Source organism: Aulonocara sp. 'chitande type north' Nkhata Bay, linkage group LG13, assembly GCF_057382095.1.
Source record: "Aulonocara sp. 'chitande type north' Nkhata Bay isolate Kocher_YH1m ecotype deep benthic linkage group LG13, A_spYH_male_GT1.1, whole genome shotgun sequence".
Lineage (NCBI taxonomy): Eukaryota > Metazoa > Chordata > Actinopteri > Cichliformes > Cichlidae > Aulonocara > Aulonocara sp. 'chitande type north' Nkhata Bay.
This window is the reverse complement of record NC_141356.1, coordinates 6,967,601-6,992,618: the sequence shown is the minus strand read 5'-3', so window position 1 is coordinate 6,992,618 and position 25,018 is coordinate 6,967,601. Positions and strand designations below refer to the sequence as shown.

The 25,018-nt window shown below is 41.9% G+C and overlaps 1 protein-coding gene across 2 annotated transcripts in view; it reads right to left on the bottom strand.

Annotated features, from left to right (window-relative positions):
* kmo (kynurenine 3-monooxygenase) overlaps window positions 1-24,977 on the bottom strand; it is a 29,992-nt gene extending 5,015 nt beyond the window's left edge. The window contains exons 1-11 of one of the 2 annotated variants that reach the window (XM_086258421.1): window positions 24,910-24,977; window positions 24,428-24,555; window positions 24,112-24,181; window positions 23,871-23,968; window positions 23,225-23,314; window positions 22,429-22,477; window positions 20,914-21,001; window positions 8,740-8,905; window positions 8,569-8,640; window positions 667-788; window positions 32-179 (exon numbers count right to left, since the gene is read on the bottom strand). In XM_086258421.1, the coding sequence (XP_086114547.1) occupies window positions 32-179; window positions 667-788; window positions 8,569-8,640; window positions 8,740-8,905; window positions 20,914-21,001; window positions 22,429-22,477; window positions 23,225-23,314; window positions 23,871-23,968; window positions 24,112-24,181; window positions 24,428-24,490 (966 nt within the window). In that variant the 5' untranslated portion in view covers window positions 24,491-24,555; window positions 24,910-24,977. Of the gene's footprint in view, window positions 1-31; window positions 180-666; window positions 789-8,568; window positions 8,641-8,739; window positions 8,906-20,913; window positions 21,002-22,428; window positions 22,478-23,224; window positions 23,315-23,870; window positions 23,969-24,111; window positions 24,182-24,427; window positions 24,556-24,786; window positions 24,811-24,909 lie in introns of those variants that run through there. The other variant, XM_086258423.1, reaches the window with a different exon arrangement.
* Window positions 24,978-25,018: the final 41 nt, after the last annotated feature.

Genomic DNA, 25,018 nt, shown 5'->3' with positions numbered 1-25,018 from the left:
CCTTTTCCTCCCCTCATTTAGTGCTACTTACAGCATTCATTCCTTGTCCATAGAAAGGCACTACTGCATGGGCTGCATCACCCATAAGGACGCACGCGTCACCAATGTGATATGGGTTGCATTTGACAGACACCATGGCCTGCGCAGGCAATCGGAAATAATCTCTCTGGAGAGTATCCCTGCAACACAAAAATTGAAATTCAAGAATTACAAACTCATTTTGCACAATTTAATCTGACAGTTGCAACAGACTGTTTTGTGTTTGCCAAAAGAGCATTTATCACAAGACACAAACACAGCTATGCTCTGTTTGTCTAACTAAGCAGCTAAACTGAGAAATTAAAGCAGGCACTTAGCCGTTTATGCCAAAGCACTCTGAATGAGTAACTGAATGAAAGCTTCAAGCGTTTCTGTGCCTCACACAGCCCCCCACCTCTGTCACCCGCAACATATGGTTCACCTCAAATTAGAACCTCACCTCACAAAATCCATATAACTGTAAGTCTGCAATTTCACACTTCACAGAACAGAGCTGTGGATGTGGCTGGAGCTGATGGGATGACGGGAAATAAAAGGCCTTTTGAAGACACTTTGGCAGGTCGGATGAAGAGATAAAGGCAGACGGGGGATTCAGGGAAATGGGTGGGGAGGGAGAAAGTCACTTACGCTCCTATTAGTGGTATGGTGTCAGGGAAGTATTTCTGGAAAAACTCGATGACTTCATCTCCTGTGGTGATCTTCTCAAAATCTTCAAAGGGCATGAAAAGGGTACAGGTGAATGTCTTGTCCTAAATCAGAAAGTAAACAGAGTACACAGAGACGTTAGCTCCCAAATCCATCGTGACACTCTTGATCACAGGATGCTTCACAGGATTAACCTTTTACTGCCTGTTGTTCCAGCAGAGATACATGAGAACTGAACTGTTAGCATCACGCCAAGTTATACATCCAAATGAAAGATTAGACTGTTGTGTGGTCTCACTCATTTTGGCACATTGAATCTTGTTTTTTTCCCCCAAACTATGCTAACTGCATACTAACAGGCCAAAAATAAGTACACCTTTATTACAACATCAGTAAATGTAGGAGATTACCATAAAAACAAAGTACCCAAAGCACTTATTTTGCAGAATGGTCAGTTTCAGAATAATATCTAATTATCTTCTGTATTTATTATTTATGCTAATGCTGCTGTTAATGTGAGTTTAACTGCAGGTTTTACACTGCCAGCTATTCAATTCAATTCAATTCAATTTTATTTATATAGCGCCAAATCACAACAAAAGTCGCCTCAAGGCGCTTCATAGATACAGAGAAAAACCCAACAATCATATGACCCCCTATGAGCAAGCACTTTGGCGACAGTGGGAAGGAAAAACTCCCTTTTAACAGGAAGAAACCTCCGGCAGAACCAGGCTCAGGGAGGGGCGGCCATCTGCTGCGACCGGTTGGGGTGAGAGAAGGAAGACAGGATAAAGACATGCTGTGGAAGAGAGACAGAGGTTAATAACAGATATGATTCAATGCAGAGAGGTCTATTAATACATAGTGAGTGAGAAAGGTGACTGGAAAGGAAAAACTCAATGCATCATGGGAATCCCCCGGCAGCCTACATCTATTGCAGCATAACAAAGGGAGGATTCAGGGTCACCTGGTCCAGCCCTAACTATATGCTTTAGAAAAAAGGAAAGTTTTAAGCCTAATCTTAAAAGTAGAGATAGTGTCTGTCTCCCGAATCCAAACTGGAAGCTGGTTCCACAGAAGAGGGGCCTGAAAACTGAAGGCTCTCCCTCCCATTCTACTTTTAAATACTCTAGGAACAACAAGTAGGCCTGCAGAGCGAGAGCGGAGCGCTCTAATAGGGTGATATGGTACTACAAGGTCATTAAGATAAGATGGGGCCTGATTATTTAAGACCTTGTATGTGAGGAGCAGGATTTTGAATTCAATTCTGGATTTAACAGGAAGCCAATGAAGGGAAGCCAAAACAGGAGAAATATGCTCTCTCTTTCTAGTCCCTGTCAGGACTCTTGCTGCAGCATTTTGGATTAGCTGAAGGCTTTTCAGTGAGTTTTTTGGACATCCTGATAATAATGAATTACAGTAGTCCAGCCTGGAAGTAATAAATGCATGAACTAGTTTTTCAGCGTCACTCTGAGACAGGATATTTCTAATTTTAGAGATGTTGCGCAAATGGAAGAAAGCAGTCTTACATATTTGTTTAATATGTGCGTTGAAGGACATGTCCTGGTCAAAAATGACTCCAAGGTTCCTCACCGCGTTACTGGAGGCCAAGGTAATGCCATCCAGAGTAAGAATCTGATTAGATACCATATTTCTAAGATTTTCAGGGCCGAGTACAATAACCTCAGTTTTATCTGAATTAAGAAGCAGAAAGTTAGCGGCCATCCAGGTCTTTATGTCTTTAAGACATTCCTGCAGTTTAACTAATTGGTGTGTGTTATCTGGCTTCATGGACAGATAGAGCTGGGTGTCATCTGCATAGCAGTGAAAATGTATGCTATGTCTTCTAATGATACTGCCTAAGGGAAGCATGTATAATGTAAACAGAATTGGTCCTAGCACTGAACCCTGTGGAACTCCATAATTAACCTCAGTGTGTGAAGAGGACTCTCTATTTACATGCACGAATTGGAGTCTATTAGATAGATATGATACAAACCACTGCAGCGCAGTACTTGTAATACCTACAGCATGTTCTAATCGCTCTAATAGGATATTATGATCAACAGTATCGAACGCTGCACTGAGGTCTAGCAGGACAAGCACAGAGATGAGTCCACTGTCAGAGGCCATAAGAAGATCATTTGTAACCTTCACTAAAGCTGTTTCTGTGCTGTGCTGAGCTCTGAAACCTGACTGAAACTCTTCAAATAAACCATTCCTCTGCAGATGATCTGTTAGCTGTTTGACAACTACTCTTTCAAGGATTTTTGATATGAAAGGAAGGTTGGAGATTGGCCTATAATTAGCTAAGACTGCTGGGTCTAGAGATGGCTTTTTGAGTAAAGGTTTAACTACAGCCAGCTTGAAGGCCTGTGGTACATAGCCGATTATTAGAGATAGGTTGATCATATTTAAGATTGAAGAATTAATTAATGGCAGGACTTCTTTGAGCAGTTTTGTAGGAATGGGGTCTAAAAGACACGTTGATGGTTTGGAGGAAGTAATTATTGAAGTTAACTCAGAAAGATCAATTGGAGAAAAAGAGTCTAACTTAATATCAATGGTACTAAGAGTAGCTGTAGATAATATTACATCTGTGGGATGATTATTGGTAATTTTTTCTCTAATGATAAAAATTTTATTTGTGAAGAAGTTCATGAAGTCATTACTAGTTAACGTTAAAGGGATGGTTGGCTCAAAAGAGCTCTGACTTTTTGTCAGCCTGGCTACAGTGCTGAAGAGAAACCTAGGGTTGTTCTTATTTTCTTCAATCAGTGATGAATAGTAAGATGTTCTGGCTTTGCGGAGGGCTTTCTTATAAAGCAGCAAACTATTTCTCCAGGCTAAATGATGATCCTCTAGATTTGTGACACGCCATTTCCTCTCCAGATTACGAGTCATCTGCTTTAGGGTACGTGTTTCAGAATTATACCACGGAGTCAGGTACTTCTGATTTGAGGCCTTAGTTTTCACAGGAGCTACAGTATCCAGAGTCGTACGTAGTGAGGAGGTGAAATTATTAACAAGATAATCGACCTCTGTTGGGGTAGCGTTCAGATAGCTGCTTTGCTCTGTGTTGGTACAGGGCATTGGAGATGATAACAGTGGGTGGATTATATTCTTAAACTTAGTTACAGTGCTTTCAGAAAGACATCTACTTTGATAAAGTCTACTCTTCACCGCTGTGTAATCAATTATTGTAAAAGTAAATGTTATCAGGAAATGATCAGACAGGACAGGGTTTTCAGGAAACACTGTTAAATGTTCAGTTTCTATGCCATATGTTAAAACAAGATCTAGAGTGTGATTAAAGTGGTGGGTGGGTTCTTTTACATTTTGAGAGAAACCAATTGAGTCTAATAACAGATTAAATGCCATGTTGAGGCTGTCATTTTTAACATCTACATGGATGTTAAAATCACCCACAATAATTATTTTATCTGAGCTCAGAACTAAATTAGATATAAAGTCTGAGAAATCAGACAGAAACTCTGTGTAAGGCCCAGGTGGACGATAGATGATAACAAGTAAGACTGGTTTCTGAGTTTCACAGCTGGGGTGGACAATGTTAAGCATCAGGCTTTCAAATGAATTAAAAGTCTGTCTTGGTCTTTCATTAATTAATAGGCTGGTGTGAAAAATTGCTGCCACACCGCCCCCTCGGCCTGTGCTTCGAGATTTCTGGTAGTTAGAATGGCTCGGGGGTGTTGATTCATTTAAACTAACATAATCATCCTGCTGCAACCAGGTTTCTGTAAGGCAGAGTAAATCAATTTGTTGATCAATTATTAAGTCATGTACTAACAGAGACTTGGAGGAGAGAGACCTAATATTTAATAATCCACATTTCACTGTTTTACTCTTTGGTTCAGATGTGGATACTGTATTGTTCTTTCTTTGTGATTGTTTATGTTTAAGTTGTTTGTTGCTGGTTTTTAGTTTGTTTTTTGTCTTTTTGGAAGCTGACACAGTCTCAATGGAGATGGGTTTTTGGGGGGGTAGCAGGAGGAGAGAAGCTGCAGAGAAGCATGTAAGACTGCAACTCTGCTTCCTGGTCCCAACTCTGGATAGTCATATTTTGGGGGGTTTAATAAATTTGTCCATATTTCTAGAAATGAGAGCTGCTCCATCCAAAGTGGGATGGATGCCGTCTCTCCTAACAAGACCAGGTTTCCTCCAGAAGGTTTGCCAATTATCTATGAAGCCCACATCGTTTCTGGGACACCACTCAGACAGCCAGCAATTTAAGGAGAACATGCGGCTAAACATGTCACTCCTGGTCTGATTGGGGAGGGGACCAGAGAAAAAATGTGTATGTATTGCACTTTTTAATAATATGGCTTTAATCATCTAAATCTGGAAAATAGACCAGCTAAATAAACATAGATAATTATAGTATATTGATAGCAATAATAATGATTAACATTCAATTATCAAAAGATATTAAAGTTTTAAGCATTAGCATAATTTGTCTCCTTATGTAACAGTACAGTTAAGGACGAATGTTATTAGTTTTAGTTTTACTGATATTTGGTCATAAAGCATTAGTTAACATGCTTGTGTTTTAATCTGTGTTGTCCTCTGGGACATAGGAAGAGACGTTTCTATAAAGAAATACCATTAATCCATAAGGATTGTTCTTTCTTTTTTCATTCCCAGTACTCTTTCGTAGATTGCCACTGAATAGTAGTTTCAGGGATATTCTACTTAAAGTGATTGGCCAATGAACCTACAAACTCCCCAACAAGGATAAATTCTGCTACCATTTGGTGTCACCAGTTTGGTAGTGACGATTAAGTCATGCAACTGTGATATAGTTTTCTAATGTTAGCATTTTACTAATGATAATTTCATTTAGGCTTCAATAAAAGTTGAGCTATTTTTGAAGACTTTTCTGAACCAAAAGGTAAAAGTGTTGTTGCTGTTGACCCCTCTGTGACCCTGATAAGGATAAGCGGAAGAGGATGAATGGATGGACGGAATGCCAACTTCCCTGGCATGTACAAAAAAGAAAGAAAATCTTAAGTTAATGCAGGAACTGTGTAATGGGGAAAGGTAACAGCCATTGTGATTTACATGTGATGTACATGTACATATTAGTGGGTCTCGATAAAGTTCCTGTTCCTTTTTGGAAGCAAGTTCAAGTAAAAGTAAGATCAAGAAAAACTGAAGGCCACTGTGTTCATTCCTCCTTCATCATTATCGTTCTGGTTGAAGTAAACAAAATCACTCACACCCTGCATACCACACAGTACACAAATGACAATATAATCAACACAGTTTGATTATTAAAAGCCTTAAAAACATTCACCTTAAATCCATCACAAATGTTTAATGAAATTTTTTTTTTTTTTTTTTTGCCTGTCCCGTTTGGCTCTTTTGCCATCAGAATTATTGTCTAAAGGCAAAGAAAGATGCCCAACGGATTTACTTTACCAAATTGACCATCCCAGCCTTGCCATAATGGTCCATTTGATTCACCTTTTATTGTTTATTTTATTTTCACTTGCTGAATACGGGACAGACTTGACTGGAGGAAAGAAGGGGAGAAAGAAAGAGGGAAAGAGAAACAGCTGAGAAGAGGGACGGGGGAGAAGGGCAAAAGACAAAAACCAACAGAACGGGCAGAGAAAAAAAAATGCATATATCGATCACCTGGATCACCTGTTGAGAAAGAAAAAAGAAAACAAGCAGAAGAGAACAAGAGTAATAGAATAAACAACATCACAATGATATATGGGAATATGACAGTAAATACTAAATATTAAACATTATTGTGCAGCACATACGATCAACAGAACACAGTGTGCTTTGAGGTAGGAGCCAAAAAGGGTGTAGTTTGTGGGTGTGATCACCCGTGTGTACACCTGTGAGCATGGACGCGCTTGTTTTTTGTCTTTTAAAAGGTTCCTTCATGTAATGATCTGCTAGAGGGTGTGGGGGGGCCACAGCCCCGTCCTCCAGGGTATGAAGCAGGTATGGAGGAGATCAAAACTCCAGACATCCAGAGGCCCCCAGAACACAAGAGACCAAGGAAGACCAACAGAGGGGCAGCCGCGCCACTGTCCCGGAAAGAGCTGAGGAGAGTCCCAGATGAGGGCTCACTCAGCAGCTGCGGAGCAGAAGCCAGGGGGAGTTGCAGTGACGCGCCCGTGAGCTCCGCCGGCAGCCAGCTGTGCCTGAGTGACCGAGCCCCAGGCCGAGAGGCCGGGGGCACCCCACCTCCGAAGTGGCCCGAGCGAGCCCCAGGTTCCAGGCCCCGATAAGCGGCCGCCAAGGAGTGAGCCGGTGTGTACCTGGACGCCCACCCCCAGACACAAAGAACCACCAACGCACCGACACCTGAGGGAGTCCGCCACTGGCAGGGGAAGTGGTGGTGGGGGGAGATAGACCTCCAAACCTTGGAGGGCCTGAGATGTCCCCAGAGAGGTGGCGTCTGATACCCAACCTGACATATAGACACAGACATACAGGCACACACAGATACAAACATCCATTCCCACCCTCATGCTCTCATATGCACTCACTCCACACTCAACCAACGTGGAGACAGACATAAAGAGACGCTGTACACACGATCACACTCCCCAAGCATACTCTACGAACCGGGTCTAGGTACCCTTGCCCCTGGAGGGGGGAACTGCACCCAGACCCAGGTGGTGTTACCCTTTTCCCTGCGGTGGGGAGAGGCAGACCGCCCCGACTCCGCAGCTGCAGGGAGGCCCCACACTCCAGACCGCAGTCGGACAGCCAACTCCTCCTCCTAGCCCCCCCGCTCCAGCAGGTCGCAGAGAACGGGGGTGAGAGAAGACTCCAAACCTCCCTCCGCCCGCTCATTGTAGTGTTGATGCATGTGTGTTCTAAGGTGCATTTAAAACCCAGGAGGGCATGGAGCTACCTGCCAGAGAGCAGCAGGTAAACGCATAGCCCCTCCTAAAAATTAATTAGGCAGATGACATTAAAACGTCAGGAAGTTAAACGGGTACCTCACACACTAAACACTTGAATAAAGTGAATCACATCGCTTTCTAGATTGCAAGTGTCAGCAACTTTGTCTAAATGCTTCAGTGGGTTTCCACAGATGCACGAGAGATGTACCCTGCCGCTCGCCCTAAGACAGCTGGGATAAGCGCCAGCAACCCCCCACCCCCCGCGACCCTGAAAAAGGATAAGCAGAAGAGAATGGAAGGATGAATTTATATGTTTGAGAAATCTTCCCTGCTGATCATAGTTTAGAATTTTCCATCCTCAATGTAAACGGAATGCCAGACACCACTGGATGGAAGTTCACTGAGGTTGTGTTTATTTTTGCATTCTGAGCAGGTGTCATCTATCAACATCACAAAGTCCTCCCCGTGGACATTTTAGCACTGTTACCATGGTATCCACAGCAAGGAAGACAATTTTTTTCACAGCCGTGTGAAATGTGTTTCTGGGAAATGGGGAGTGAGTGACAGTGTGAAGGCACTCAAAAGTCAGTTGCCTTAACCTAGTCTCCTTTAGGCGAGGAAAAGAGTTGTGCTGATTCAGCCACGCAGACAAATCATTATGGGATTAACCAGATAAAGGAAAGACAGAGAGTTGTTGAGTCAGAGAAAAAGATGCAGAGGCACAGGTGGGAAGGAGTGCAACACTGCTGTGTGAAAAGTAGGGTGAACCTCAGGGTGCCAAGATACTTCTGATGAGTAAGCCTCACTTCATAGTTATGAAGTGAGCCTAATTAACTCCATGAGGACATCCCAGAGGTCAGTCAAGCTCTGAAAGGTGCTAGTGTTTGTTTCCTTTAGCTTGCCACATAATATGCAGTAGTAACTTTACAAATAAACAAATCTTGAATTGCTTAATTTCACTGATATAGTTTAGAAATCAGTTCACACTTACCAAGTTGGGCAGGGCGATCATCATAAATGTGTTTCGTGGCCAGATGTGTAGATAATTAGGCTTCATAGCAAACTGGGGATAATGAAGACAGCCAGCAGAAATTAAATGAGCAGAAAGATAACTACCACTGCAGATGAATTTTGCTGAGCCAAATACTAGAAGCGTGCTGACCTCTCCATTAATGGGTAGCATGGTGAGCTCCATGTAGCCATGAGGGATGTAGGTCTGGCTATAGTCGAAGCGGCTACGCCGAAGGAACTGCTTACGTACGGCAGAGAAAGCCCCATCACACCCCACAATCAAGTCTGCCTTGACCTGCTCCTTGGACCCGTCCAACCTGAGAAACACATTAGCAACATGACAAGTTAACTTCATTAAAAACTAAGTAACATGGAGGTTATTTTTAAGAATTAACTGCTTTAATGATTAAGCCACAGAGTTCCTAATTACACAAAAAATACCCATAAGAATTGAATCGTGTAATGAGCAAAGGCTTACTGGAAGCAGTGTCCTATCGCGTACAGAGCTGTCACTGCTTGGCTTTATAGAAAGCCTCTCTTTTCTGATACTTGAGAAAATAAGGTAACTGCTCAGCCTCGAGGCTATTAGCTTAAGGTCTGAATGAGACACAAATGAACTACTGACTCAAAGCCCGAGTTGACTTAAACTGTATCTTCTTGAATGTTCCATTAGATACAGCAGATTTCTATTAAATTTACAATGTCAGAATGTCACTATTATTAGAATCAAAAGCCACATGATGATCATTTAGTGGTCATTAAAACTTTTACTTAGCTACCCATTAACCTTAATCTAGTTAAAGTTTAGCAAGTTCAACTTAATGATAACACTTTATAATATATATAGCCTGGTTTGATTTGAATAGATTCCTTTGTCTGTAACTACATCTTAGAAAATCTTTCTGGCAGAAAGTTCTGAAGACAACATTTCAGTTTTTGTCCATCTATTCAGAAAAAAAACAGTTAGCTTATTACTTTATTATTAACAACACACACGACTGACAAATATTTCATTTCATGTTAGATGCGTTTTCTCAAGAATTAAAGTGCTTGACCAATCAAAGCTGAGGTGGAGTACATAAAACCTCAAAACCCAAAAAATCTTGATAATACAAGATGTCACGGTTCTGGGTCCGTTGGACCCAGTATTTTGAGTTTATTATGTTTTGGTTTATTTTTGCATTATGGATTGTTTTCTGATGTTCTGGTGCTCTGTTTATTATTATCATTATGGATCTGTTTCTGTTATTCTTGGTGAGGGATCAGTTCTTAGGTTTTGGGTTCTCATGTGTATTGCAGTTTCTGTTCAGTGGCTAGTCTGTCTCTCAGCGTCATGTCTGCATCTGGTTTAGTACTTCCTGTCTTGTTGTGAAAGTCTTTGTCTTTTGTTAGTGTGTGCAGCTTAGCTCCCCCGTCTCGTTAGCCCTGATCTCCCCCAGCTGTGTCTCCCTTCTGTGGCCCATTTCCTCATTACTACCCTGTGTATATTAGCCCTGTGTTTTCCCATGCTCGGTGTCGCGTCGTACCCTCAGAATTATGCCTGTGTGTTCAGTTCTCGGTGTCATTGTTCTGTTCACGTTTTCGTTTGTCGCCAGCAATAAAGCTAAGGTTCTCAGTCTCAATTCAATTCCAGAGTCTCAGAGTCTCGCATTTGGATCCTCCTCTCCATCCGCCTGCAGACAGAGCCCTGACACAAATTTCTTTTAGATATTAACAACGCTATTTTTTTGGAAATTCATTCTTGACCATGAATGTCAACACAATATTCAGAGTGTGTGTGTGTGTGTATCCCTCTACTGCATAGCGTTGCCCTGAGGCAACAAACCACATTTTCATGCCTCACACTGGCCCTTCAAAAAAAAAAAAACACCTTTTTTTTTTTTTTTAAATAATGCTACCAGGCACATCTCTTTCCAATAAAATGATGAGTTGAAGGTGGTGTGACTTTCATTTGGGGGGGGGGGGGGGGACTACGGTGGCCCTGAAGTGCAAATCACACCAACAAATTGCTAAACACAACAACAAAATTGAGAAGCACAAAAACAAAACTGAGAATCACAAAATCAAATTAAGAAGCACAAAAACAAAAGAAGAATCACAAAAACAAATTGAGAAGCACAATTACATTAAGAAAACCGGAAAGGGTAGGTACCAGTCGGCAACAGGAGACATCACTGATTGGACGTCCGCGCTGTTCATCTTTGGAACCGGAAGTTACTCTGCCTGTAGCGCATTTTTTCAAACATGAACATTAGCGGTGACCCAAACATAGCTGTTGCTATTCGAGAATATTTTGATTCAGGACATACATATGAGGTGATACTGGATATGCTCAAGTGTAATCGTGACATTTCAATTAGTATGCGTACACTGAAAACGCAATTAAAAGAATCTGGACTGTACAGACGAGGCAACTATTCTCCACTTCCTGAGGTGAGGCGTGCCATTTTGGCCGAGCTTCGAGGACCAGGACAATTGTTTGGATATCGGACCATGTGGCAAGTTCTCAAACAAAAACACAAGCTGTGTGTCAAGCGTGATGTAGTTATGAGGCTGTTGAGACAACTAAATCCTCAAGGAATCGCTTTGAGAACTCGAAGGAGGTTCACAAGACACACGTATCACTCCATGGGGCCCAATTAGATATGGCATGTAGATGGCTATGATAAACTGAAACCCTTTGGCTTGGCCCTGTCAGGATGTATAGATGGCTTTTCAAGAAGACTTGTTGAGTATTGCAGCACCGACAGCGATCAACTCGAAGGAAAATGACGACGGAGGCAAAAATGTCCTTAATATTTTGGGAACTTTATTCCTCATCAACATGCGGCAAAACTTTTCTCATGGGTGCCATTTTCGTTGTGGTATACTTTTTTTTTTCTTCTTAGGGGCGTGATGACGCAGCATCCGTGCTCTTACAATGAAACAGTGCCTCCTTGTGGTGGCAACTAAAATACTGTCTCTGTTAAACCACAGTAACCATAATGCAGTTAAACACTGTACAACATGAGTACACACAATGAATATCTTAACACCCCCTCTTGTACTCAGGTTGCTGGAATCAAAGAAAAGTTGTACAATAAACGATAAACAGTTGTACAATCTCTACCACACTTCCTTTTTTCTTTTTCTCTCCTTTTTTCTTTTAAGCACCAAACATAACGTTAGCAAACTTAGCAAGTTTTAGCTTAGAAACAGGTTTGGTCATAACATCTGCAACCATTTCTTCAGTGGTGCAATATAACAGACACATTTTCTCTTCATTTACAATGGACCTTACAAAATGATATTTAATGTCCACATGTTTGCACCTCTGTCGGCTCACAGGGTTTTTAGCCAGGGCAATTGTTCCCTGGTTGTCCTCGTACACTATTGTTTGAGTGTAGCTGTAGTCATCTATACCTTTCAAAAGCTGTTCTAAATATATACACTCTTGCATTGTGGAAGCCAGAGCCATATACTCTGCTTCACAGGTAGAGAGCGCCACAGTGGGCTGTTTCTTGGTCTTCCATGAAACTAAAGAACTGTTGTTACATAGACGTACACAGTAACCAGTAGTGCTGCGTCTGTCGGCAGTGTCACCTGCCCAGTCAGCATCACTGTAGGCCACTAGACCCAAATTTTCATCTGTGTTTCTTCTAAAACACAACTTCTTATCTTTGGACCCTTTGAGATATCTCAACACATGTTTCACAGTTCCCCACTGTTCTTCTGTAGGCTCATGGAAATGTTGCGAAAACTTGCTTACCACAAAACTCAGGTCAGGACGGGTACCTGATGCAAGGTATATAAGACTGCCTACAGCCTCTCTATACATCCTCACATCTCTTATCTTAGTAGCACCTTCTGTGTAACACAACTTCTGATCACAGGGAGTTCCTCTGGGTTTACAGTTCTGCATGTTAGACCTCATCAGTATCTTGTTGACATAGGTTTCTTGTGACATTGTTACACATCCATCAGACTGAGTGAAATCAATACCCAGAAAATGCTTAAGTCTGCCCAAGTCTTTCATCTTAAATTTGACTGAAAGCATTTCTTTCGCATCCTTCATTACCTTTTCATTGCCAGCAGCAATTATCAGGTCGTCCACCCAGATGATCATAATCACCTTACCATCTTTTGTCTCTTTGGTATAAACACAGTGGTCTGCTGGGTTTTGCCTGAAACTGTTCGCTGTTAGGTATTCATGCAAGATCCTATTCCAGATACCACCACATTCTTTTAACCCATACAAGGATTTTTGTAATCTACAGACTAGCCCTTCTCCCTCTTCATAACCTTCTGGCTGATCAATGTAGATTTCATAATCAATACTGTCTCTGTTAAACCACAGTAACCATAATGCAGTTAAACACTGTACAACATGAGTACACACAATGAATATCTTAACAAGACTGATGTGGCTTGTGTGTGGAGCAACAAACAACAACCCGGCTGTTATAGCTCACAATTATATAAACTGTGTAAAGAGTCTTGGTGTGATACCAATGAGATTACGAACATACTTCGGGACTGAGAATGGGACTATGGCAGCAATACAGTGTACCCTCCGTCACGCGCACACGGACTATTATGCTGGATCGTCAAGTCACAGTTACGGATCATCTACTGGGAATCAGCGCATAGAGTCATGGTGGTCTTATTTCAGAAGAGGAAGGTGGGTACATTTGTGTCTGGTAGGTGTAAGCTACAGTGAAAGCTGATCAGATCGTTTTTGTTTTTTTTTACATGCATTTAAGAAAATAGAGTAGCGTCCTGCTGGACGTGTTGAAAAGTTGGATGAGATAGACATTAACAGCCATCACTTTATTGCAGGAACTCAAAATGGTCACCGTCAGCTGTTGTGCCGAAATGAGTATGCTTGCCTAGATTTAACGACGCCAATACAAATTGAAAAACTCAGACCAAACTCTCCACTCCTCACAATCAACACACAGAACAGAGTGAAAAGAATACAGCATTTTTAACAAGAACATTACTGCAGGGTCGCTTCAATATTTATGGAAAACTAATATGCATTACTTTGTTTGACATCCATTTGTGGCATGTTTTAAATGGGACCAAAATGTAACAAACCCTATAAAATGACCAAGAACAAAGCTAAATTGATTCTTAAATATTAATTATATACCCAGGTCTCAGTTTTGGATGGACTTGTTTGGAGACTTAAGAGACTCTGGAAACTTAAATGGAAGCCACGAACACCAATGCTTGCTGAGATTCTGCTTCAGAGGGGTTCTACAGAAAGGCCTGGATGAATGCATAGACCTCTGGAACAAACACAGGATCCGGCCAAGCAGACTTGCATCGTGTCCAGGGGGGATTCCAAACGAACTCTCTCTTGCCTGAATTAACCTTGAAAATGAATTAACCTTTTGCATCAAACTAAATGCAAGGTGTTGTTATTGCTTAAGTTGGTTAATATATATTCATAATTTTACACATAAGTATGATAGAGCAGTTTATAACATGTCACTGCATGCGTTGATTTATATAGTTCCATATTGTCAGCAAAAATCCTTCACTGTTCTATTTTCATTTTGCAGATATGGTTCAAGAGACTGTGGATTTGCTGTTGAGGAGAGGGAACTGGATGTGTTTCCCGAGGAGGGGCTACTGGTTGGATTGTGTGGTGATCCAAACATTTAGGAATATTTACAACAGGCTGTACAACAAAACACACTGCAGCAGCCACAAGACTGGGAATCAGCCACAGAACTGTATTTGGCCCTGAAGGACATAGCTGGGTTTTAGATACCAACTGAACTTCAGTTTGTAATGACATTTGTCAGAGTTACTCTGACGAAGACACACACTGTGTCGAAACGTTAGTTTCTTTCCTTTTTTTTGCACCTAATAAAACCTTTGGACTTACTTGAGTGCTCCAGCCCTTCTGTTTTTCCTTCATTTTTTAATGTTAGTAGTGTTTCCTTTCCCTCTTGCTAAATTGAATATAATATTGTTCATAATATACAGCAACTGGCATGGATTTAAATATTAACATTTAACCAAAAGGAAACATTAAAAATTTTCTTTAATAAAACCATTTACAAATAGTGTCCAGCATTTCTGTCACTTTTCCAACATACACAATATTCAGTGATTCAAAAATCAGTGATGTCTCCTGTTGCCGACTGGTACCTACCCTTTCCGGTTTTCTTAATGTAATTGTGCTTCTCAATTTGTTTTTGTGCTTCTTGATTTGATTTTGTGCTTCTTGATTTGATTTTGTGCTTCTCAATTTTGTTTTTGTGCTTCTCAATTTTGTTTTTGTGATTCTCAGTTTTGTTTTTGTGATTTTTAATTTGTATTTGTGCTTCTCAATTTTGTTTTTGTGCTTCTTAATTTGTATTTGTGCTTCTCAATTTTGTTTTTGTGATTCTCAATTTTGTTTTTGTGATTCTCAATTTTGTTTTTGTGATTCTCAGTTTTGTTTTTGTGCTTCTCAATTTTGTTTTTCCATCCATCCATCCATTCGCTTCCGCTTATCCTTTTCAGGGTCGCGGGGGGCGCTGGAGCCTATCCCAGCTGTCATAGGGCGAGAGGCGGGGTACACCCTGGACAGGTCGCCAGTCTGTCGCAGGGCCAACACACAGGGACAGACAACCATTCGCACTCACATTCACTCGCACATTCACACAATGGCAATTTGGATTTTCCAATTAACCTATCCCCTCAAGCTGCATGTCTTTGGACAATTTTTTTTTGTGCTTCTTAATTTGATTTTGTGATTCTCCATTTGTTTTTGTGCTTCTCAATTTTGTTTTTGTGCTTCTCAATTTTGTTTTGTGATTCTCCATTTGTTTTTGTGTTTCTCAATTTTGTTGTTGTGTTTAGCAATTTGTTGGTGTGATTTGCACTTCAGGGCCTCTCAATTTTGTTGTTGTGTTTAGCAATTTGTTGGTGTGATTTGCACTTCAGGGCCACCGTAGTGGACCCCTTTCCACAAGCTACACTACATGAGAGACATTTCCATTAGGAGGCAAGATAAAGATCACTCTTTTACATGTTTATAGTAAAATAAATGTATATTAAAAATACTTGTATGTGCATGAATACGTTAAGAAGCATATTAGCAGCAAATTTATTTATGCAGTAAAACTGTTACTTTTCATTTTCATTCATTGCCTCAAGGCAACACTGCGTAGTTAGCCCAGTTTCTTTCAGGCAATATAATGCATTAGCATGTGTGTAGAGATGTGTTTGTGTGCATTTATATGATCATAGTCAATGTTTTTTACTTTACAATCTGCTCATAATTACAGGACATGGATGTAAATACCTTTTATGGAAGGAAACCAAGGGAATGTGCACTTTCTGTCCTCAGAAAGTGAGCTTTCAGGAAGTGACAGTGAAGTAGAGGAGTGGATCCTTGAATGAGGTTTGAAGGACACTTAGGAGCTCAGGGGTCAGTTGGTAAAGTAACTGTGTCTGTGTTAGTGCCCACATAGCAAGCAGGTCTGGCCAGGATCTGGTATCAAGTCGGCACTGCTGGCTGACTTCTGGCATGATAAGACGTATGTCATCCAGATATGGGCCAGGCCTGGCATAGATGGCACTGTCTATGTGATGGCTTGCCATAAATGGCTTGATTGTGGCTTGGTTTATGTGGCCCAGGCCTACAGAAAACAGGTCTGGCCCAGATCTGGCATCAAGCTGGCACTTCTGACTGACTGGTGTTTTGGCAGAGTGTATGTCAACCAGATGTGTGCTAGGTCTGGCAATGACGCCACCGTTTATGCGATGGCATGCCATATCTCAGGTGGTAGAGCAGGTTACAAACTGATCGGAAGGTTAGTGGTTTGATCCCTGGCTCCTCCGGTCTGCATGTCAAGAATGTGAATGTGTATGAATGTAGTTAGGAAGCACTCAGTTAAGCTAAAGTGGGTGAATGTGGCATGTTACACATTAGGCTGACATCTGGGGCCAGAGCTGAAACTGTTCTGGGCCAGCACATGGCCAGCAGTTTGTCTACAACTGGCCCGTGGCTGCACATCCCCTACAGATGGCCCACATACCGCAATGAATGACGGCCCTTTGGTGTCCCAGATCAGGTTTGCCAGAGTTAATCCAAACATGGGCCAGCACAGGGCCACCAGTGTGTCTGAAACTGGCCTTGTGCTGGCCCATGTGTGGGCCACCTCTGGCAAACCAGGTCTGGGCCACCAAAGGGCCGTCATTCTTTGTGGTATGTGGGCCATGTGTAAGCACATTGTGTGAGCCTGATCCGGGCCATACCAATTTTGCTGTGTGTGCGTGTGTGTGTGTGTGTGTGTGTGTGTGTGTGGTCGTGTATTACTTATTGTTGTGGGGACACAAATTTGTGTACACACTCACATTGTGAGGTCTCGCCTACTTTATGGGGACAAATTGCAGGTTAAATCATTCAATTTTAGGCTAGGGTTAGGGTAAGGTTCAGGCAGGGACTTGTGATGGGTAAGTCTCCAGGAAATGTATGTAAGTTAATGTAATGTCCCCAAAAGTGATGGAAACACAAGGTATGCGTGTGCGTGTGCGTGGTTAGGGTCAAATGTTGGATGCATTTTGGTGTTTTATTGTTCTGTGAAATGTTTACATTGTTTATTTGTTGTTTATTTATTTGTTCATTCTTGTTGTACTAATACAACTTATTATAGAATAACTTGGCATTTTACTACCGTTATCGCACAGTGTTGCCTTGAAGCAACAAACCAATATCTGTTTGGGGGGGGTCAAATTTTATGATTGATATATTATTAGGAACCCTAAAGCTCCCCCAAAATAGGGAGAAATATTTTTTCCCCAAAAAATTAAAAAGTCATGCAGTAGAGGGATATGGTAGTATTACTTCCATTAGCCAACATCCTAAGTCAAGAAGCGTGAGGAGTCAGGGCTCCACTTTAGTCCTGATGCAGATGGAGTTAAAATGATAACACTCCTGATAAAAGATCATTAAATCTTTCATTTGGTTGCCATACATACTTTGAATGCAGTTTCCAGTCTACACAGTAATGAGAGTTTAGGTCACAGGAACATCTGAATACAGATAGTTGCTTAAATACCATTACAACAATATTAGCTAAGTGGATTTATTATTGTTAATGACCAGCTATAAAGCCGTGCATAATTACCCAGTGCATAGTAAATCTAACAGCATCTAGTTTTGTAATGATGAGAGTCTGGCTTCAGATTGTTTTTAATTTACATTTGCAGCACTGCATGGATTTAAGGGAGTCACACTCTGTGACTAGAGGTCATCTGCATTTACGCATTTCATGCCGATGGCTTTCTGTTGTACATTTCCCACCTAGTATGGGATGATGCAACTACAGACAGGACCAGCAGATTATTCGTGTGCTTTAAATTATATACACTTGAGAGAGCAAATACATCCTGCTGCAGTTCAGCCACAGCAGAACAGGAGAGACGTGCCCTGGATGCATAAGGTGTGTGAGACTGGGTGGCATTTGAAGCCTACAAAAGACTTCTTTTAATCAAAGTGGGGTTTTTTAAGTGCAGTAACTTCACAGTGACTCATTCAAGCAGATAGGGCAGCATACACATCAAATGTTTGTTGTTGTTGTTGTTGTTGTTAAACACATTATAGATAAGGCTCCTTTCAATTTAGGACCCTCTGATCAGACTGAGCGGAGTTTGTGCTCGTGCATCCTGTGTTAATATTTTACGGCATGGATATGTTGATCATGTCTAAAAAGATTCTGTGTCAGAGGCCAATAGGCAGATATGTGGAAGTGGACCCAAAAGCAGACTGAAGAGACAACTGACTAGCAGTTAACAGTGCTTTATTGAACACAGGGAAACTGCTGCAGGTGAGTTGAGGAAAATGTAGCATGAGTCTCTGACGTGAAATGCAGGTGAAGTGAAATGAGCTCCGTGGAGGGAGGGAGTGTCCCAGCTGAGAAGCGGGATGAGAGAGGTGGTTGATCCAATCCTTTATTTCCAGTAATTCACAAGGACAGGCAGGTGACGTGGATGCTGCCGTAGCGTGTAGACTGAGTGATGGCAGATAGCCAGCAATGATTGTGCAGCCACAGTAGTGGCAGAGGATGTGCAAAGCGAGCTGCAGGTGAGTTGAGTATTGTTCCAGGAACGGCAAAACTAAACATAGGAGTAGCTGACAGACAGGCAATGAGTGGAAGGCTGAGCTGGTCTTAAATTAGCCAGTCTGCTGATTGCCACTGATGGACCACAGGTGTAGAAATGAACCTCCACCCCAATGTGTGGATGCTGGAACCAGCATGGCAAAAAAAAAAAAAAAAAACAGCAGAAACTCACTTGGATCATGAAACTGAGGGAGTGGGGGTCAATGGCACAATCACAGGGCCTGTGGGGAGGAGGAGACACAGCTTTATCTTTACTTCCTGTAGGTTATGGTACTCCTTCAGAGCAGAGGATAGCACCGATGGTTGGTTGGCAGGTGGCAATGAGTCAAAGGAACCGGTAGGTAGGGCCGATTGTAAGCAATCTGCCAAACAGAAGAGACTCCAAAAAGCTACTTTATTGCCGGCCCAATCAATGATAATTTTTCTTTTCCAACCATGAATAGCCGAGGATCAAAGAGGTGTCGGGTGAAGCGAATTTGAATAATGAAATGGATTCCCAATGATTTCCGGAGGAGAATAAACAAATGGGCTTGGTTTGGTGTGAATGTGAGCAAAAACTTGGCTGTTTAGTCCAGTGGCCGGTAGGGGGGGATGAGTGGGAGGTCCAACTGCTTGACTAACTCAAGATCGATGAGGTTTTGTTCAGCACCAAAATCTATAAGAGTATGGAGGGAACTGGAGACCTGGTTGAAGCGAAGGGTGACTGGTAGCGGGAGACAGGGTTTGGAAGTAATCGACGAGCCTTCCACCTGTATCCCTGAAATTACGGGGGTGGGTAATTTTTTGGCCGAAGAAGGAATGCAGCAAGAAAATGATCTGGATTCCCATAATAGAAACATTCACGGGCATAAAAGCACCTCTCTCTTTCCTCCTAAGTGAGCCAAGATCGCCCGATCTGCATAGGTTCGGGTGGAGGATAAGGAGGAGAGAGAGGTGGATGGTGGAGCTTATGGTGGATGTTTTTTCCAGAGATGGCAAAATGGACACAGGGAAGGATTGGAACATTGTTTTATGAGATTAATGGTCTTGTTCAGCCTCTCTCCCTCAGATGATTATCAATCGAGAGAGAGAAAGAGAGACTAAATCCTCAAACGAACCAGGCTTGTCCCGTGATGCCAGTTGATGATTCATTTGATCGTATAAGGCGTGCAAAGGGCTCCTGTGCAAAAATCGACAACAAATTCGGCCACACTACGCTTAGCTCGACACAGATTTATTAATTTCTTCCCTCAGAGGCTGAATGAGCAAAAGTTTTCTTTAGCTCTTGAAGGCTGGAGGCTGGTGAGCAGCAGGTGTGACCTCAGAACAGAGCCCCTGAACTGCAGAAAGAATCTCCCCCTCCTTGTCATGGGTTTACATCACAGAAACTGGAGGCCCACTCAGGCCAACCGATAATGGCAACTTGTTTGGATATTGTGGTCAGAATTAGATCTGCTGGGTTGATTCTTTTAGGCCATTCTGTACTGTCAGTGGACAGAAGGCCGATACGTCAGAGTGGACCCAAAAACAGACCCTAGAGACAACTGACGAGCAGTTGACAGTGCTTTATTGAACACAGGGAAACAAAACTGGAAACAAGGAAAATGTAATGCGAGTCTCTGACATGTGGACCACTGGCTAAAAGTGAGTTAGGAGCAATGGCTTACTTTTCAGCTGAAGGGAAATTAACTCTTTGAAGGGAGTGTCCTGGCTGCGAAGCGGGATGAGAGAGGTGGTTGATCCAATCCTTATTCCCAGTGATTGACAATGGCAGGCAGGTGACGTGGATGCGGCTGTAGCGTGTAGCCTGAGTGGATGAGTGATGGCAGATAGCCAACGATGATTGTGCAGCCACAGTAGTGGCAGAGGACGTGCAAAGCGAGCTGCAGGTGAGTTGAGTATTGTTTCACGAACGGCAAAACTAAACTTAGGAGTAGCTGACAGGCAGCCAACACACACCAAAACAGCAGACACTCACTCGGATTATGACACCCAGAGGTCTTTCAGTGTTAATTGAGTTGTCACATTTACTTCAAGCAGAACCAGTTACAGAGCAACTAGAAAGTCCCACCACAAGGTTTCAAGTACAGCTTGTTTTTCACCAACTCCAGCCTTAGGCGTTTAACATGTACAGGCCCATAGTCAATAAATCCAGAGTTAAAACAAAGAATCCCAAAGTGCAGACCCTCTCCTTAGGTGACTGTCTGCATGTGGCATGTATAAGATTAGTGACTGTTTACCTGGCAAAGGTCATCAGGCCCGTTTCAGCATTCCAGTCCTGCAGTTTGTGGTCGAAGTTCATCTTTGTGTTTGGATATGTCTCTGCCGCTGTGAGGGGAAAAATGTTACAAAAACTGTTTTTTTAGCACTGATGCAAGCATGACACAACAGCATCAGTTTAATATGACCACTCTATACTTCATTAAAACAATCAGGAAATGTTCAGCCACTGAGGGAATACGGCCTCATGGCAATTAGGACGAATCTCATGAACAACACAGCACAGCTGACAGTGGTTTTATGAAAACCTATGTTTAGGCTGTCACACTTTCCAAAATCTCTTTATCTCGGCGTTCGCTCCAGAAGCCTGGATGGACCCTGATAAGAGTGACGGCTTTGTAATCAGCCTCTCTTTCAGCACGAGCAGGCAATCTAATTAAATGTAGACCCATGCTGTCGCACATTATCTCCAAACGTACACTGAGGCTCTTCATTAAATATTAGGCAAAATCCTTTTTAGCTGAAACACTAACATATCCTCTGACGTCACGTGACGCACTCAGCCGGTTCGAAGGCGTGCATAAAGCTACTGCACAGCGGGCATCTGCGGTGGTCGAGGCTCAGCTCAATAACAATCAAACAAAATTAGGACAACTGCTGAAAGAGAGTATCCTTTAACATGAACGAATCCACTTGTTTATTTCTGCATCACTTTTCATCATCAAAGCTCATTAGCCAGCACAAAGCACTTAATGACAAGACATATAGTTGGGACTCTTGTTAAATGCTGATTAATTCATGTGCTCTACTTTAAGTTTGATCTGAAATTTTTGTGTCTTTTGGGATTTGCAGGTCAGGTGTGGCAAACATGTCATTGTAACATTTATGTCTTATTTCAGTGCCTCATTTTACATCGTGGGTTGCATGCAGCCCACTTTGATCTTAAGTGGGGTGGACCGGTGAAACACGCCTTTCTGTCATTGTAGAAAAGATTAAGTACACATTAAATCCCTGAGATGCATAAATACATGATGAAAAAGTGCTGCTGTAATAACTGAAAAATGTGTCAGTATGACTGGGCTTAAATTCAGAAAGAATGTCCCTTTTTTTCCTCCAGTAATTTATTTTCATTTAATTATTTATCAATTAATCACTTTGACGTTGTGTTAATAGCTACAAGGGAGCAATTGATCATGAGGAACGGCTGTAAAACTTATGAAAATGCTATTAAAAGTCCAAAGTTTGTCCCATCCAAGTCATCCAGTCGACTGGATTGGAGTCTTTTGTGGTGTCGATTCTGGCCCTCGGGCCTTATGTTTGACACCCCTGTATTATTTGAACCCCAACAAGTTAAACTGCCCATATAGGCTGTATGTCGGAAAGAAGGAAAACCTATGCCAAAAAAAAAACAAAAAACATTTTGACTCATTTCCTTGTAACAAAGACTCAGCGTTTGGCTGATAAAGATTCCATTTTGGTGTGACAGTTGCTTGGTAATGTCATCTCACTTCCAGAGACACTATTTATGTTCTTACCTGTTAGCAGCTCTTTGTTCAAATTGGCTCGGTCTACCGACAGGATGTACTGAAAGGAGAACAATCTGTAATGTAGTGCAATTGTACAGGTACAGCTTATCAACTCTGCTCATTTTCATATGGAAACAGGAAGTCTCTAGGGTTTAGAATGCCTGCCTCTGCTTTCACTATCTTCACTGTATAATTTTGTTTTTTTTCCCCAACCACGAGGTGAAGAATCCTCGCCATACTGTCAGCACTCTAATCGAACAACAGCTTCCAAACACCCTAAAAGTCTGCAGTCTGTAAAGGCAAACAAACTCTATACTGTCGTGTGACAAAAACTCAAGTCTCACTGCACAGCCTGTCACTTGTAGTTGTCATCCTTTGGTGAATTCTTGTGTTACTTCACCAAACAACTACCAGTGTGTGTGTGTGTGTGTGTGTGTGGGGGGGGGGGGTACGCGTTTTAACACAGGGGAGATTTAGCAAGCAAAGTAAATTATTCATCTGCAGGCTGTATCTGTACACATGAGGCAATTCTTACAGTATGTTTAGCAAAAAACAGACTATTATGTAACATTATTTTTCAGCAAACTAATGATAGAAAATGGATGTGCAGTCAGTTAAACAGCCCTCAAAAAGAAACAGTAATGAGCAGCATATCATATAAGTAACATATTTTCTGCTCATTAATCAGTCTTCACAGTGTAATCTGGTTCATTTAGACTTTTTGGTTTTGTGTAAGTGTGAGACATCACAGAATTAGAAAATTCTGTACTTATCTGACAGCAGTCATGCACTTGGTAAGGCTTACCTGGCCTTTCCTGCCATAAGGGATTGGGGACTGTTTCCCATTCAGCGAATGGATCATTCTTGCATGCATCGGGATTCCTTTGGCAACAATCTAAGAAAGAAAAAAATTGCAGAACATCTTAAATGTTAAAACTGGACCATTGGGGATAAATAACGGCAGACATTTCTGCACAAAAGTTAAACAAGGGCAATCTATGGACAGCCAGCTTGTGACTCAGTGTCTGCCCTTTATAGTATATGTGAAAATGTGGCGGAGCGGGCCTTATTCTGTCAACCTGAAAAGTCATGCATGTGTAAAAATAAGGGACTGATGCAGAGTTCGCTCATGACGTGATCAGCGCAGCAAATTTGGAGCACCAAAAAAAGGGCCAGTGACCTTAGATGCTATTATAAAGCATCCTGAGTGGACTCAAGCAAAAAAAAAGAAAGAAAAATAGGAGAGTGGGAGATTTCCCGGGGAATGGCTTCATGCTATTTTGTTGCTAGAAATCAAAAGGAGGTTTGCCTCCATGCACTTTGGTCTTTCATTTGGTCCAATAAACAAGTGGGAGGGGTGGGGAGTTGTGGCAGGGGGTCACCAAGCCCCCCTCCTGTAAACTTTGCCTTACCTCTGCTTTACTACTTAAACAGTGAATAAATCGGCATACCTTCTCCTCCAGTCCAACATGTTTCAGTGCTTGCCGGCCTCGATGAGACAAGGCCAGGTTGATGCTTCTCCCCTTCACAATCTTAGCACGTCGGATATCTGACCAGAGACCACATGCACAGGTTTTACACGTTCGTGTAATGTTCTTTAGTGTGTGGGTATATTTGTCAGAGAGTAGTGTGTGATGATAGCAATTACAGAGAAAACCAAAGTTTAAAGGAAAAAAATGCTTTGACTGCTACCTTTCCGACTTTCAAAGAGTTCCACATCAAAGCCTCTTTTTGCAAAGAAGCAGGCATTCAGTGCCCCAACCTAAAGGATAGATTGTAGAAACTTTGTGCAATCCCATTCTGCATGGTCTTGTATACATAATTTTCTTATGGTCAAACAAGTAACAATATTAATATGTAAGCTGCATATACCCACTGCTAAACAATCTTTCCCCTTAAATGAAGCCTTTAAAATGCAAATACACTTTCTAAAGTGTGAAAGTCAAAGGCCACACGGCGTGAAAAAAAAGCACATTAATAATACTTCACTTTGAGTTTCTTGTCTTACCAAACCACCTCCCACCACTGCTACAACTTTTTTCCTGCTCTGTCTGCTTGTTGATTTCTCCATTGTGCTCAGGGTGCTCCAGCTCTCTGACCCACACGGTGTCCAGTCCAAAGGGACTGGCGGGATAGCTGAGTTAAGATTTAAAAGAGGAGGAGCGTTTTACTTTCATAATCAGTTCCCCTTTTGAAAGCAAATACGTGCAACGGATAACAGGATTGTCCAAACAGTGTTGGGCATCTCTGCTGACACAAAGCATCTGATGTCCCTCGGTTAAACTTATGCATGAGTTGCATAAGTTTAACTTTATGACAACTTCTACCTTATTGCGCAATATTAATCCTGAAAGTGAAAACATTCACCTTCCTCACGTCCAAAACCCCCTTAGACTAGACTTTGCAGATTTTCCTGAGTCCAGAGAGTTCATTCGTAATAGGAGTGACCACAAATTCACAAAAGACATATGTTTTTGGGGAGGACGTTACCTGAATCTTTAACGGAAAAGGTGCCTAGTGTGACGGATTAGAGCTCCCGATCAGAACAGATGATGTCAATTATAGATATATGAGGAAAGAAATCTGCTGCCATCTAGTG